The following is a 14,671-nucleotide window of genomic DNA, read 5'->3' on the forward strand; positions in this document are numbered from 1 at the left end:
CAGGTGCCGTCACCCCCCCCCCGTGCCTGGTGGGAGGGCGCAGCCTGGGCAAGGCCCTGGTGGGCCGAGGTGCCCAAGGCAATGGAAGGAAGGCATCTCTCTCTCTCTCCCCCTGGAGCTGTGAGGTCGCAGGTTCAAGGCCCAGCACCATCAGAAGCCAGGGACGAGCAGGGCTCACGTCTCTCTGGACCTCTCATGAAAAAACAGCGAGCGAGGGCTGGGCAGGCAGCACAACAGTTCTGCAAAGAACTTCGGGTCTGAGGCACCAAAGGCCCTGGGTTCAGTCCCAGCACCACCGTCAGCCGGAGCCGAGCAGGGCTCTGTGGATAAATAACAACTAAGTGAAATCTTTTCTAAAGGGTCCCGCCTGAGCGTGCTAAACTCACACACAAGCAAGACGTCTCTGTGGGCCGAGAGTCTGTCTGTCAGTCAGTCCCATGGCTCAGCCCCAGGTCTAAGCAGGGCCTGCGGCAGTCACAACAGCTCAGCAAGCGTGTCGACTAATGTGCGCAAAGACCGGAAACCCGACCGAGCCAACTGTCCAAGGCCCACTGACACAAACTAGGAGGCGTCACCAGGCACACACACCAAGTCCCAGCAGCACCGTCACCAAGTGCAGCCTGAGAGCACTGCCCTGGGCAGCTGGTCAGGACAGGACAGGAAGGGACAGGACAAAAAGGAATGGGGAGAGCACAGATGGGGACAGGACGGGAGGGGATGGGGCAGGATGGGAGGGGACAGGAGAGGACGGGACTGGAGGAGACAGGACAGGAGGGGATGGGACAGGACAGGAAGGGACAGGACTAAAAGGAATGGGGAGAGGACAGATGGGGACAGGACGGGAGGGAATGGGGCAGGATGGGAGGAGACAGGAGAGGATGGGACTAGAGGAGACAGGACAGGACAAGAGGGGATGGGATAGGAGGCACAGCAGGCCAGCCCGGCCGCTCAGCTGCAGCTTTCCCACACAGCCTGCACCCACCCCGCGCCAGCTCCCCACTGCAGACCACAGGTACAGGGGACTCAGCTCAGGCTGCCTGCCTGCCTGTGCGCGGGTCTGCAGACCTCCTCCCCCAGTAACGTGGGGCAGGCACGGCCCAGGGGTCTACAGACTCTCCCGCTGGAGGCTGAGAACCCCAGTTCAGTCCCCAGCTCCACCGTCAGCCAGAGCTGAGCAGGGATTTGGGAGAAAGAATAACAAGAATGATAGCATGGAGAGTCAGGCGGTAGAGCGGCGTGTTAAGCGCACGTGGCGCAAAGCGCAAGGGCCGGTGTAAGGATCCCGGTTCGAGCCCCTGGCTCCCCACCTGCAGGGGAGTCGCTTCACAGACGGTGAAGCAGGTCTGCAGGTGTCTGTCTTTCTCTCCTCCTCTCTGTCTTCCCCATCTCTCTCCATTTCTCTCTGTCCTATCCAACAAAGGCGACATCAATAAAAACAATTAAAAAAAAGCAACAAGGGCAACAGAAAGAAAAATATAAAAAAAGATTTTTAAAGGAAAATAAGTATTTTTAAAAAATTTTAAAAATTTTTTTAAAAAATCAAACTTAAAAAAAAAAGTGATAAAAACAACAGGGAGATGGCACAGAAGTCTGCAGACCCCTGCCTGAGGCTCTGAGGCCCCAGGTTCGATCAGTAGTTCCACTGTCAGCCAGAGCTCAGCAGGGCTGAGGGGAAGCAACCTGGAAACCTGGTGGCGTGCTGACGCCGAAGCCCAGGCAGCGTGTGAGCAAACAGTCGGGGGGGGGGGGGGGAACAGTCCTGGTTGGGGGGGGGGGCACATGGCCCTGGGAGGCCCTACCTGTCCCAGTCCTCGTCGGCGGCCCTTCTCCTCCAGGACCGCTCAGCGCCGGGCTTGTCAAACTGGTCGAAGTCGTCATCTGCAGGGAGAGGGCAGGAGAGTCGTCAGTCATGGGGGCGGCCCTGCTCAGCTCCCCACCCCAGGCCCAAGTCACAGTCTGGGCCTGCGGGATCCCTGGGGCTGGCGATGGCCCTGTGCCGAGAGCACAGACGCACAGACGGGGCTGGGGTAGCTCCTGGAAGAGCGGCCGGCAGGGGAGGGGGGAGCCCCAGGGGGACGGCAGCTCCTAACAGGGCAGCGCGGCAGAGGCTGGTACGGGGCACAGGACCGGGGCTAGGGCCCTGTCCCCACTCGCAGGGGAAGCTCTGCAGATGACACGGGGCCAAAGGTGTCTCTCTGTCTCCTGCCTCCCCCTTCCTCCCCGTTTACCAGCCGGCCATCTCGACCGAGAGAATAAATCCAGGTGACAAAGCTTCCTGAAATCCTAGAGGGGTGGCGGCACCTGCAGCTGAGGGAGTAGAAGGTCCGGGCGCCTCGCCGCCTCTTTCCCCTTCCCACCTCGTCCACTCATTTCATGAGAGACAGAGACAGAGACAGAGACAGAGAGAAAGCCCGGAGCCTGCTGAGCTCTGGCTGGCTGCCCCGCCAGGCCTTGCGCACAGACTTGGTTTAGCCATTCACGGGGTCAGGTCCTCTGGATAGACACACAGAAACTGAAAAGGAAAGGGGCAGAGAGGGCCCTTCATGGCCTTCCCTCTGCAGGCAGAGCCGGGGGCTCGAATCCGGGTCCTCGCACACGTAATAGCCCAGCCCCACAGAGGGGGAGCAGAGGCAGAGGCGGGAGGTGCAGCCCACACTCTCCTGTCCAGGGGCTCCATCTGGGCCACCCCACAGCCTGTCAGGAACAGGGTCAGGGCCAGGGCCAGCTGGAGCTGGGGAGAGAAGCCGCCCCAGGGCTCTGGGGTGGGGGGCCAAGGCAGCACGCGGTGCCCTGGGTGGGTCCCCAAGCCCCCCTCCACCCCCTCCATACGGTGCCTGACCGGGCCCCCACACGGCCACGTCTGACTCGGGGTTTCTGTGGGTCCCACCTTCTCCACAGAAAGGGAAATGGGGGGTGGGGGGGGGAGTAGTCCGAAGATCTCGAGCACAGAGCCCACAGGAAGCCACGACTGAAGACACTGGGGCTGGGTTAGCACCCACCTTCCCATGCACACGGACCCAGGTTCAAGGCCCCAGTCCCCACCTGCAAGGGGGAAGCTTCACAAGAGATAGAGGAGGGCTGCAGGTCTGTCTCTGTCTCTCTGTCTCTGTCTCTCTCCCTATCACCCCTTCCCTCCCTCTTCACGTCTCTCCTCCTGTCCAGTAGTAGAATTCAAAAACAACAGAGGAGACAGAGCTGCAGGTGCTCGGCAGCAGAGGCCCCCGCCCAGCTGTCGGGCGCCCACCATCCCGCAGGCAGAAGCACGGCCACCGGAAATAGGGTCTCCAAGGCAAGGATCCCTTGGGTGCTCCCTGTGCCGGGGCCAGGACTTGATGCCAGGGGGCGCAGAGGGAGGGTGAGGCGGGGAAGTCGGGACCCGCAACACCCCGGTCCCAGGCTCTGTCTTCAGGTGGGGGCACCATGGGGAGACCCCGGTGGTCAGCTCGGGCGGGGTCACGCCCAGCTGGCATTCAGCATCCGTCCACCCATCCATCTGCGTGCAAGGAGTGAGCGGAGGGGGTAGGCTGTCCTCCCAGGCCCCCTTGGCCAGATCCCACCACCACCACCCATGCCCAAGGACCCCAGCCCCACCTACAGGGCCCAGCTGGTGGGGTCACCTGGTGTGCAGAAGCTGAGGGGGGACAGGGAACAGGAGGGGGTCAGGAGACAGCGGGGAAGGAGGACACAACGGGACAGGAGGGGACAAAATAGGTCGGGGCAGGACAGGATGGGACAGACAAGCCGTGAGGGGACAGGACAGACAGGCTGTGAGGGGATGGACAGAAAGACAGGCTGTGAGGGGACAGGACAGACAGGCCATGAGGGGACTGAATAGACAAGCTGTGAGAGGACAGGACGGACAGGCCGTGAGGGGATGGACAGACAGACAGGCCGTGAGGGGATGGACAGACATGCCCTGAGAGAACAGACAGGCCATGAAAGGATAGGACAGACAGACAGGCTGTGAGGAATAGGACAGACAGGACATGATGGGACAGGACAGACAGGCCGTGAGGGGACTGGATAGACAGGCCAAGAGGGGACAGAACAGATGGGCTGTGAGGGGATGGACAGACAGGCCGTGAGGGGGACAGGACAGACAGACAGGCCGTGAGGGAGACAGGACAGACAGACAGGCCGTGAGGGGACAGACAGGCCGTGAGGGCATGGACAGACAGGCTATGAGGGGACAGGACAGACAGACAGGCTGTGAGGGAGACAGGACAGACAGGCCGTGAGGGGACAGACAGGCCGTGAGGGGGACAGGACAGACAGACAGGCCGTGAGGGGATGGACAGACAGGCCATGAGGGGACAGGACAGACAGACAGGCCGTGAGGGAACAGACAGGCCGTGAGAGGACAGGACAGACAGACAGGCTGTAAGGGGACTGGACAGAAAGGCCATGAGGGGACAGGACAGATGGCTGTGAGGGGACAGACAAACCGTGAGGGTACAAGACAGACAGGCTATGAGGAGATAGGACAGACAAACATGCCATGAGGGGACAGGACAGGCATGCCATGAGGGGACAGGAGAGACAAGCCATGAGGGGACAGGACAGATGGGCTGTGAGGGGACAGACAGGCTGTGAGGGGATAGACAGACAGGCCATGAGGGGATGCACAGACAGACAGGCCATGAGGGGATGCACAGACAGACAGGCCATGATGGGACAGGACAGATAGGCCGTAGGGCACAGGACAGAAAGACAAGCCGTGAGGGAATAGGACAGACAGGACATGAGGGGACAGGGCAGACAGGCCGTCAGGGGACAGGTCAGACGGGCTGTGAGGGGACAAACTGTGAGGGAACAAGACAGACAGGCTGTGAGGGGATGTACAGACAGACAGGCCATGAGGGGACAGACAGGCCATGAGAGGACAAGACAGACAGACATGCCGTGAGGGGACAGGACAGACATAGCATGAGGGGACAGGACAGATGGGCAAACCATGAGGGAACAAGACATACATGCCGTGAGGGGACAGGACAAACAAACAGGCCGTGAGAGGACAAGACAGACAGACAAGCCATGAGGGGACAGGACAGACAGGCCATGAGGGGATAGGACAAACAGACAGGCGAGGAGGGGACAGGACAGACGGGCTGTGAGGGGATGGACAGACATGCCGTGAGGGGACAGGACAAACAGACAGGCCATGGGTGTCCTACCCCCTCATGTGGTGGTGGGGGGCCACCACGTCCTCCTACCCTTCACAGCTGGGGGCACGTCGTGCCGACTCCCAGCCACCCCCTCACGCGGGGTCCCTCATCTTGACCCCCCCAGAACTGCCCTCCCAGCTGGGTGACCACAGGAATATCCATCGGGGGCTGGGCCTCCGGAGTGGTGGGTCAGACAGGCCATGAAGGGATGCACAAGCAGACAGGCCGTGAGGGGTACAGGACAGACAGACAGGCCGTGAGGGAACTGGACAGACAGACAGGCCGTGAGGGAACAGGACAAACAGGCTGTGAGGGAACTGGACAGACAGACAGGCCGTGAGGGGACAGGACAGCTATGAGGGGACTGACAAACCGTGAGGGTACAAGACAGACAGGCTGTGAGAGGGACAGGACAGACAGATAAGCCGTGAGGGGACAGGACAGAGGGACAGGCCATGAGGGGACAGACACGCCATGAGGGGACGGGACAGATGGACAGGCCATGAGGAGACAGGCCGTGAGGGGACAGGACAGACGGACATGTCATGAGGGGACAGACAGGCCGTGAGAGGATGGGACAGACAGACAGGCCGTGAGGGGACAGACAGGCCATGAGGGGACAGACAAGCCATGAGGGGGACAGGACAGACATGCCATAAGTGGACAGGACAGATGGACAGGCCATGAGGGAATAGGACAGACAGGCCATGAGGGACAGGATAGACAGACAGACCGTGAGGAGACAGGACAGACAGGCCATGAGGGGACACACAGGCCATGAGGTATAGGACAGACAGGCCGTGAGGGGACAGACAGGTATGAGGGGACAGGCATGCCATGAGGGGACAGAACAGACCAGCTGTGAGGAGACAGAACATAGACATGCCATGAGGAGATAAGACAGACATGCTGTGAGGGGGACAAGACAGACGGGCCATGAGGGGATACACAGGACAGACAGACAGGCCGAGATGGGACAGGCATGCCATGAGGAGATAGGACAGACATGCTGTGAGGGGGACAAGACAGATGGGCCATGAGGGGATACACAGGACAGACAGGCATGCCATGAGGGGACAGACCAGCCGTGAGGAGACAGAACAGACCAGCCGTGAGGCTACAGGACAGACAGACAGGCCATGAGGGGACACACAGGTCATGAGGTATAGGACAGACAAACAGGCTCTGAGGGGACAGGACAGACAGCCCATGAGGGGACAGACAGCCCATGAGGGGACAGGACAGACAGGCCGTGAGGGGACAGACAGGTATGAGGGGACAGAACAGACCAGCCGTGAGGAGACAGGACAGACAGACAGGCCATGAGGTATAGGACAAACAGGCTCTGAAGGGACAGGACAGACAGCCCATGAGGGGAGACAGCCCATGAGGGGACAGACAGCCATGAGGGGACAGGACAGACAGGCCGTGAGGGGACAGACAGGTATGAGGGGACAGACATGCCATGAGGGGAAAGGACAGACAAACATGCCATGAGGGAACAGAACAGACCAGCCGGGAGGAGACAGGACTGACATGACGTGAGGGGACAGACAAGCCACAAGGGGACAGGACAGACAGGCCATGAGGGGACACGCAGGATGGACAGACAGGCCATGAGGGGACAGGACAGACATGCAGTGAGGGGGACAGGACAGACAGGCTGTGAGGGGACACACAGGACGGACAGACTGTGAGGGGACAGGACAGACATGCCAGCCGTGAGGGGACAGACAGGACGGACAGACAGGCTGTGAGGGGACACACAGGACGGACGGACAGGCTGTGAGGGGACACACAGGACGGACAGACAGGCTGTGAGGGGACACACAGGACGGACAGACAGGCTGTGAGGGGACACACAAGACGGACACAGGCTGTGAGGGGACACACAGGACAGACAGACAGGATGGACAGACAGGCCGTGAGGGGGCACACAGGACGGACAGACAGGCCGTGAGGGGACACACAGGACGGACAGACAGGCTGTGAGGGGACACACAGGACAGACATGATGTGAGGGGGGACAGGACAGACAGGCCGTGAAGGGACACACAGGACGGACAGACAGGCCGTGAGAGGACACACAGGACGGACAGACAGGCTGTGAGGGGACACACAGGACGGACAGACAGGCTGTGAGGGGACACACAGGACGGACAGACAGGCTGTGAGAGAACAGGACAGACATGATGTGAGGGGGACAGGACAGACAGGCTGTGAGGGGACACACAGGACGGACAGACAGGCTGTGAGGGGACACACAGGACAGACAGACAGGCTGTGAGGGGACACATAGGACAGACAGACAGGCTGTGAGGGGACACACAGGACAGACATGATGTGAGGGGGACAGGACAGACAGGCCGTGAAGGGACACACAGGACGGACAGACAGGCTGTGAGGGGACACACAGGATGGACAGGCTGTGAGGGGGACAGGACAGGCCGTGAGGGGACACACAGGACGGACAGACAGGCCGTGAGGGGACACACAGGACGGACAGACAGGCCGTGAGGGGACACACAGGACGGACAGACAGGCTGTGAGGGGACACACAGGACGGACAGACAGGCTGTGAGGGGACACACAGGACAGACAGACAGGCTGTGAGGGGACAGGACAGACATGATGTGAGGGGGACAGGACAGACAGGCTGTGAGGGGACACACAGGACGGACAGACAGGCTGTGAGGGGACACACAGGACGGACAGACAGGCTGTGAGGGGACACACAGGACGGACAGACAGGCTGTGAGAGAACAGGACAGACATGATGTGAGGGGGACAGGACAGACAGGCCGTGAAGGGACACACAGGACGGACAGACAGGCCGTGAGGGGACACACAGGACAGACAGACAGGCCGTGAGGGGACACAAAGGACGGACAGACAGGCTGTGAGGGGACACACAGGACAGACATGATGTGAGGGGGACACGACAGACAGGCTGTGAAGGGACAGACAGGCTGTGAGGGGACACACAGGATGGACAGGCTGTGAGGGGGACAGGACAGGCCGTGAAGGGACACACAGGACGGACAGACAGGCCGTGAGGGGACACACAGGACAGACAGACAGGCCGTGAAGGGACACACAGGACGGACAGACAGGCTGTGAGGGGACACACAGGACAGACATGATGTGAGGGGGGACAGGACAGACAGGCCGTGAAGGGACACACAGGACGGACAGACAGGCCGTGAGAGGACACACAGGACGGACAGACAGGCTGTGAGGGGACACACAGGACGGACAGACAGGCTGTGAGGGGACACACAGGACGGACAGACAGGCTGTGAGAGAACAGGACAGACATGATGTGAGGGGGACAGGACAGACAGGCTGTGAGGGGACACACAGGACGGACAGACAGGCTGTGAGGGGACACACAGGACAGACAGACAGGCTGTGAGGGGACACACAGGACAGACAGACAGGCTGTGAGGGGACACACAGGACAGACATGATGTGAGGGGGACAGGACAGACAGGCCGTGAAGGGACACACAGGACGGACAGACAGGCTGTGAGGGGACACACAGGATGGACAGGCTGTGAGGGGGACAGGACAGGCCGTGAGGGGACACACAGGACGGACAGACAGGCCGTGAGGGGACACACAGGACGGACAGACAGGCTGTGAGGGGACACACAGGACGGACAGACAGGCTGTGAGGGGACACACAGGACAGACAGACAGGCTGTGAGAGAACAGGACAGACATGATGTGAGGGGGACAGGACAGACAGGCCGTGAAGGGACACACAGGACGGACAGACAGGCCGTGAGGGGACACACAGGACAGACAGACAGGCCGTGAGGGGACACAAAGGACGGACAGACAGGCTGTGAGGGGACACACAGGACAGACATGATGTGAGGGGGACAGGACAGACAGGCCGTGAAGGGACACACAGGACGGACAGACAGGCCGTGAGGGGACACACAGGACAGACAGACAGGCCGTGAGGGGACACAAAGGACGGACAGACAGGCTGTGAGGGGACACACAGGACAGACATGATGTGAGGGGGACACGACAGACAGGCTGTGAAGGGACAGACAGGCTGTGAGGGGACACACAGGATGGACAGGCTGTGAGGGGGACAGGACAGGCCGTGAAGGGACACACAGGACGGACAGACAGGCCGTGAGGGGACACACAGGACAGACAGACAGGCCGTGAAGGGACACACAGGACGGACAGACAGGCTGTGAGAGAACAGGACAGACATGATGTGAGGGGGACAGGACAGACAGGCCGTGAGGGGACACACAAAACGGACAGACAGGCCGTGAAGGGACACACAGGACGGACAGACAGGCTGTGAGGGGACACACAGGACGGACAGACAGGCTGTGAGAGAACAGGACAGACATGATGTGAGGGGGACAGGACAGACATGCCGTGAGGGGACACACAGGACGGACAGACCTGCCGTGAGGGGACACACAGGACAGACAGACAGGCTGTGAGGGGACACACAGGACGGACAGACAGGCCGTGAAGGGACACACAGGACGGACAGACCTGCCGTGAGGGGACACACAGGACGGACAGACAGGCCGTGAGGGGACACACAGGACGGACAGACCTGCCGTGAGGGGACACACACGCCGGACAGACAGACGGGCACGCGGAGGGAACAGGCGGCGCTCACTCACCTCCGGTGCCCGCGGCTCCGCCCGCCCCCAGGGCCGCCATGCTGCGCCGCCCGCCGGGCTCCGAGGCGCTGAGGGCCGGGCGCCGGGGCGGTTGGGTCCCGGCGGCGCGTCCGCAGGAAGAAAACAACCAACTACCGCAACATGGCGGCCGCGCGGGGCACGCCGGGACGGCAGCGCTGAGGCGGGAGGCGGCGGGCGGCGGGCGGCGGGCGGCGGGCGGCGGCCCGGGACCGGGCGTGGCCGAGCCGGCGGCTCCTCACCGCGCCGTCGCCTTCGCCCTCAGCCGGCGGCCTTCGCCCCGCGGCCCTCAGCCCGAGCCGGGCGTTGCGGCCGTAAGTCGGCGCGGCCCGTCGCCGGGCGCTTTGCGGCAGCGGCGGGCGGCGCTTTACGGCCGGCGGCCCCGAGGGCGGGCGGGCCCAGGCGGGCCGTCTCCGGGACGCGGGGCCGAGCTCGAGGGGCTGGCCGGCCCGCGGGGCGGCGGCGGGGAAGCGGCGTCGCGGTCACCGCCGGGGGTCGGTCGGGGGAGGGCGCGCGCCCCGGGCCAGGCCGGGTGTCGGCCGCTGCGGGCATGCGCACTACGCTCGCGGACGGGCATGCGCAGTGGGCGGGCCGGGCCGCGGACGGACATGCGCGGTGGGCGGGCCGGGCCGCAGACGGGCATGCGCAGTGGGCGGGCCGGGCCGCAGACGGGCATGCGCAGTGGGCGGGCCGGGCCGTGGTGGGTTTGCACAGTGGGCGGGCCGGGCGGGGCAGCGGGCGGGCATGCTCAGCGGGCGGGCATGCGCAGTAGGCCGGCCGGGCGGATCTGCGGACGGGCATGCGCACTGGGCGGGTGCCGGGTTGGGGGCGGTGACATGCGCAGTGCGGGTGCGGGAGGCCGCGCGGGGCTGGCGGGGCGCGGGCTGGTGACCCCCAGAGGCACAGCCGGGGCTCCCGGGCTCCTGGGGCTCTGAAGGCGGGGAGAGCACCCACCAGTGTCCCAAGGCTCGTGTCCACGGGGGGTGTCCGAGGAGGGTCCCCGGGGTGGGGATGTCAGTGCCAGGAGGGTCCCCGGCGTGGGGATGCGGGTGCCACAGGGTCCCCGGGGTGGGGATGCGGGTTCCAGGAGGGTCCCCGGGGTGGGGATGTGGGTGCCAGGAGGGTCCCCGGGGTGGGGATGTGGGTGCTACACGGTCCCCGGGGTGGGGATGTGGGTGCCACACGGTCCCCGGGGTGGGGATGCGGGTGCCACAGGGTCCCCGGGGTGGGGATGTGGGTGCTACAGGGTCCCCGGGGTGGGGATGCGGGTGCCACAGGGTCCCCGGGGTGGGGATGTGGGTGCTACAGGGTCCCCGGGGTGGGGATGTGGGTGCTACAGGGTCCCCGGGGTGGGGATGTGGGTGCTACACGGTCCCCGGGGTGGGGATGTGGGTGCCACAGGGTCCCCGGGGTGGGGATGTGGGTGCCACAGGGTCCCCGGGGTGGGGATGTGGGTGCTACAGGGTCCCCGGGGTGGGGATGTGGGTGCCACAGGGTCCCCGGGGTGGGGATGCGGGTGCCACAGGGTCCCCGGGGTGGGGATGCGGGTGCCACAGGGTCCCCGGGGTGGGGATGCGGGTGCCACAGGGTCCCCGGGGTGGGGATGCGGGTTCCAGGAGGGTCCCCGGGGTGGGGATGTGGGTGCCAGGAGGGTCCCCGGGGTGGGGATGCGGGTACCATTAGGGTCCCCGGGGTGGGGATGCGGGTGCCAGGAGGGTCCCCGGGTTGGGGGATGTGGGTGCTACAGGGTCCCCGGGGTGGGGATGTGGGTGCCAGGATGGTCCCCGGGTTGGGGGATGTGGGTGCTACACGGTCCCCGGGGTGGGGATGTGGGTGCTACAGGGTCCCTGGGTTGTTGAGCTGACATGGCCACCCAGGAACACAGCTGCCTGGAGGTCTCCCATAGGTCACAGCCCAACACCTGCCTGGGGACATGGCTGCCTGGAGCCCCCACCCGTAGGTCACAGCCCAACACCTGCCTGGGGACACGACCGCCTGGAGCCCCCCCATAGGTCACAGCTCAATGCCTGTCCCCAGAAGGGTGGGCGCAGGGGACAGGCTGGGAGCCAGGAGAGAGTGACGCTTGCCAGCATAAGGTCAGGACCGGCCTCCGCGGGGCACGAGGGAGCCTGGCCATGTGTGAGGGCCGGGGTTCCAGCTGGACCCTTGTGGGAGCCCGGCACACGGCAGGAGGCCCCTTGGCGTCTCTTCCCCAACCAAGGGAGTAAGAAGACGGGCCTGCGGTGACCTGCCGCCGGCTCTGAGAGTCTCCCCTGGCTCCAGACCCCGGTGCGGCACGAAAACAGAAGCCGAGGTGGCCTTGGGTTTCGGTGGGTTCACTGCAGAGCCCACTGTGCACCCAGACCTGGGGGAGGAGGCCACCCCCCACCTGCAGGGACCTTCAGCGTCAAGACCCCCAGACGTCGGCCTGTCGCTCCACGCCCAGGCCCCAGAACGTCTGCCTGGAATCCTTCCAGCTTTTTTTTTTTTAATAAAGTTATTTATTTATTTCCCCTTTTGTTGCCCTTGTTGTTTTTCATTGTTGTTGTAGTTATTGTTATTGATATTGTCATTGTTAGATAGGACAGAGAAATGGAGAGAGGAGGGGAAGACAGAGAGGGGGAGAGAAAGACAGACACCTGCAGACCTGCTTCACTGCCTGTGAAGCGACTCCCCTGCAGGTGGGGAGCCGGGGCTGGAACCAGGATTCTTGCTCGAACCGGGATCCTTACTCCTGTCGTTGCACTTTGTGCCACCTGCACTTAACCAGCTGTGCTACCGCCTGACTCCCCCAGCTTTTTAAAAAATTGTTATTAGTGATTGTATAATGGAGAATAAGGTGGTCAGATCACGGGTACAATCCCACACAGCTCCCACCCCCAGAGTTCGTGTCCCATCCCCTCCATTGGAAGCTCCCCTGTTCTTTATCCCTCTGGGAGTCTGGACCCAAATTCTCTATGGGGAGCAGAAGGTGGGAGTTCTGGCTTCTGTCATTGCTTCTCCGCTGGACATGCGTGTTGGCAGGTGGACCCACACCCCCAGCCTGTGTCTGTCTGTCCCTAGTGGGCCAGGGCTCTGGGGAGGGGAGGCTCCAGGACACACGGGTGAGGGCGTCTGCCCAGGGAGGTCAGGGTGGCGACATGGCAGCATCTGCAGCTTGGTGGCTGAAAAGCAGTGAGATAGAAAGCAGGACAAATTGTTTAATAACCAGGAACCCAACGGCAGGAATAGAGCAGCTGAAACTAGGGGTTTTCATGTCGGCAGAAACTGGGAAGTCTATTTCAGATGTGGGCCCATGACTTCAGCAATTTTTACCTCCGCATGACAACTAACAGGTGAGCAAAAAATTTTTCTGGGAAGACGATGTCAGAGTTCAATGTTTGACAAACATTCCTGGGTTGATAACCAACACTACATTCAACAAAAAAATAAAGAACAACAAAAAAAAGGAACTTTTTTCTCTGTTTAATTCTGTGATCACTGCCGCCCGCCTGAGCTTTGGAAGCGGCTTGAACAAGGTGCCTCCTTAGACAACACCCGTGTAGGACACAACCAGGGCCCTCAGACCCACAGTCAGCATTGCCCTGTCCACACCCCCATTTTCCAGGGCAGCTTCTGTGGACAGTGCTGCCTGAAGAAGCAGACTCAGGCTGGGAGCCGGCCCAGTTCAAGGGCACAGCTTGCTCCTCCAAGGGCCAGAGGCCACAGGTCCCGTCCCAGGGACCACCTTGAGTCTGAGCTGAGCAGTGTTCTGGTCTCTCTTCCTCCTCTCTCAGAAATCTTTTTTTTTTTTGTAATTATTATTGAAATTAAAATTGTTGTAGTTATTATTGTTGTCATTGTTGTTGGACAGGACAGAGAGAAATGGAGAGAGGCGGGGAAGAGAGAGGGGAGAGAAAGACAGACACCTGCAGACCTGCTTCACCGCCTGGGAAGCGACTCCCCTGCAGGTGGGGAGCTGGGGGCTTGAACCGGGATCCTTATGCCGGTCCTTGTGCTTTGCGCCACCTGCACTTAACCCGCTGCGCTACCGCCCAGCTCCCCTTTCAGAAATCTTGAAAAAGTGTGTGTCCTGGACGCAGGGCAGCAGGGCACAGAGAAGGAGCTTAGAGTTCCAGAAACAGCTTCTGTACTGCAGACAGGCACCAAGGCGGGTTCCTATAGCACCCAGGAACCAAGGCGGGTTCCTCACAGCACCCAAGCACCAAGGTGGCAGGAGCAGCTTTGCAAGCGGCTGGGTGGGATCCGCGCTGAACGTCCTGCTCCGTGGGTGTCAGCACTCAGTGCCCTGTCTTTGTCTAGTGCTTTGGTGATGCCTTTCCCAAGGTCGACAGCTGCCGGGCAGCACAGGGTCTCCGCCTTGCCTGTCTCCTTGCATGTGGGGTTGGGGGGGGCAGCTGTACAGGAGAGGCCGAGTGGGCCTTGCTGGCAGAACAGCCGACCTGTCCCCACTCACCGAGCACCTGTGCAGGCCTCTCCATTCCAGGAAGTACCAGCAAGGACAGACAGGAGACAGGGCTGGTCAGAAGCTGAGCTCTGGGCTCGGAAGTACAGAGAGTCTTCAGGAAAGAAAAGCTAAAATAGAGGCCGGCAGGGCACAGAGGCCCAGGTTCAAGCCCCTCGTCCCCACGAGCGGTGAAGTAGGTCAGCATGAGTCTCTGTGGCAAACGCTAGAAGAAAGAATGAGTCTCTGTATCTCCCCCTTCACTCTGGGTTGCTCTCTGGTAAATAAAATGTATCTGACCAGTTTCCCAGAGGGCTCTGAAACCCAATTCCATCAGGACCCAGAGAGAAGAGGGAACAAGAAAAGGCATTCCAAAG

At 62.0% G+C, this 14,671-nt stretch overlaps 1 protein-coding gene across 3 annotated transcripts in view; it reads right to left on the minus strand.

Moving 5' to 3' along the window:
* Window positions 1–9,960, minus strand: part of RBM33 (RNA binding motif protein 33) — a 40,845-nt gene extending 30,885 nt beyond the window's left edge. For all 3 annotated transcript variants that reach the window (XM_060196855.1, XM_060196853.1, XM_060196852.1), the window contains exons 1-2: window positions 9,833–9,960; window positions 1,800–1,878 (exon numbers count right to left, since the gene is read on the minus strand). In XM_060196855.1, the coding sequence (XP_060052838.1) occupies window positions 1,800–1,878; window positions 9,833–9,872 (119 nt within the window). In that variant the 5' untranslated portion in view covers window positions 9,873–9,960. The remainder of the gene's footprint in view (window positions 1–1,799; window positions 1,879–9,832) is intronic.
* Window positions 9,961–14,671: the final 4,711 nt, after the last annotated feature.

This window comes from Erinaceus europaeus, chromosome 8 (genome assembly GCF_950295315.1).
Source record: "Erinaceus europaeus chromosome 8, mEriEur2.1, whole genome shotgun sequence".
Lineage (NCBI taxonomy): Eukaryota > Metazoa > Chordata > Mammalia > Eulipotyphla > Erinaceidae > Erinaceus > Erinaceus europaeus.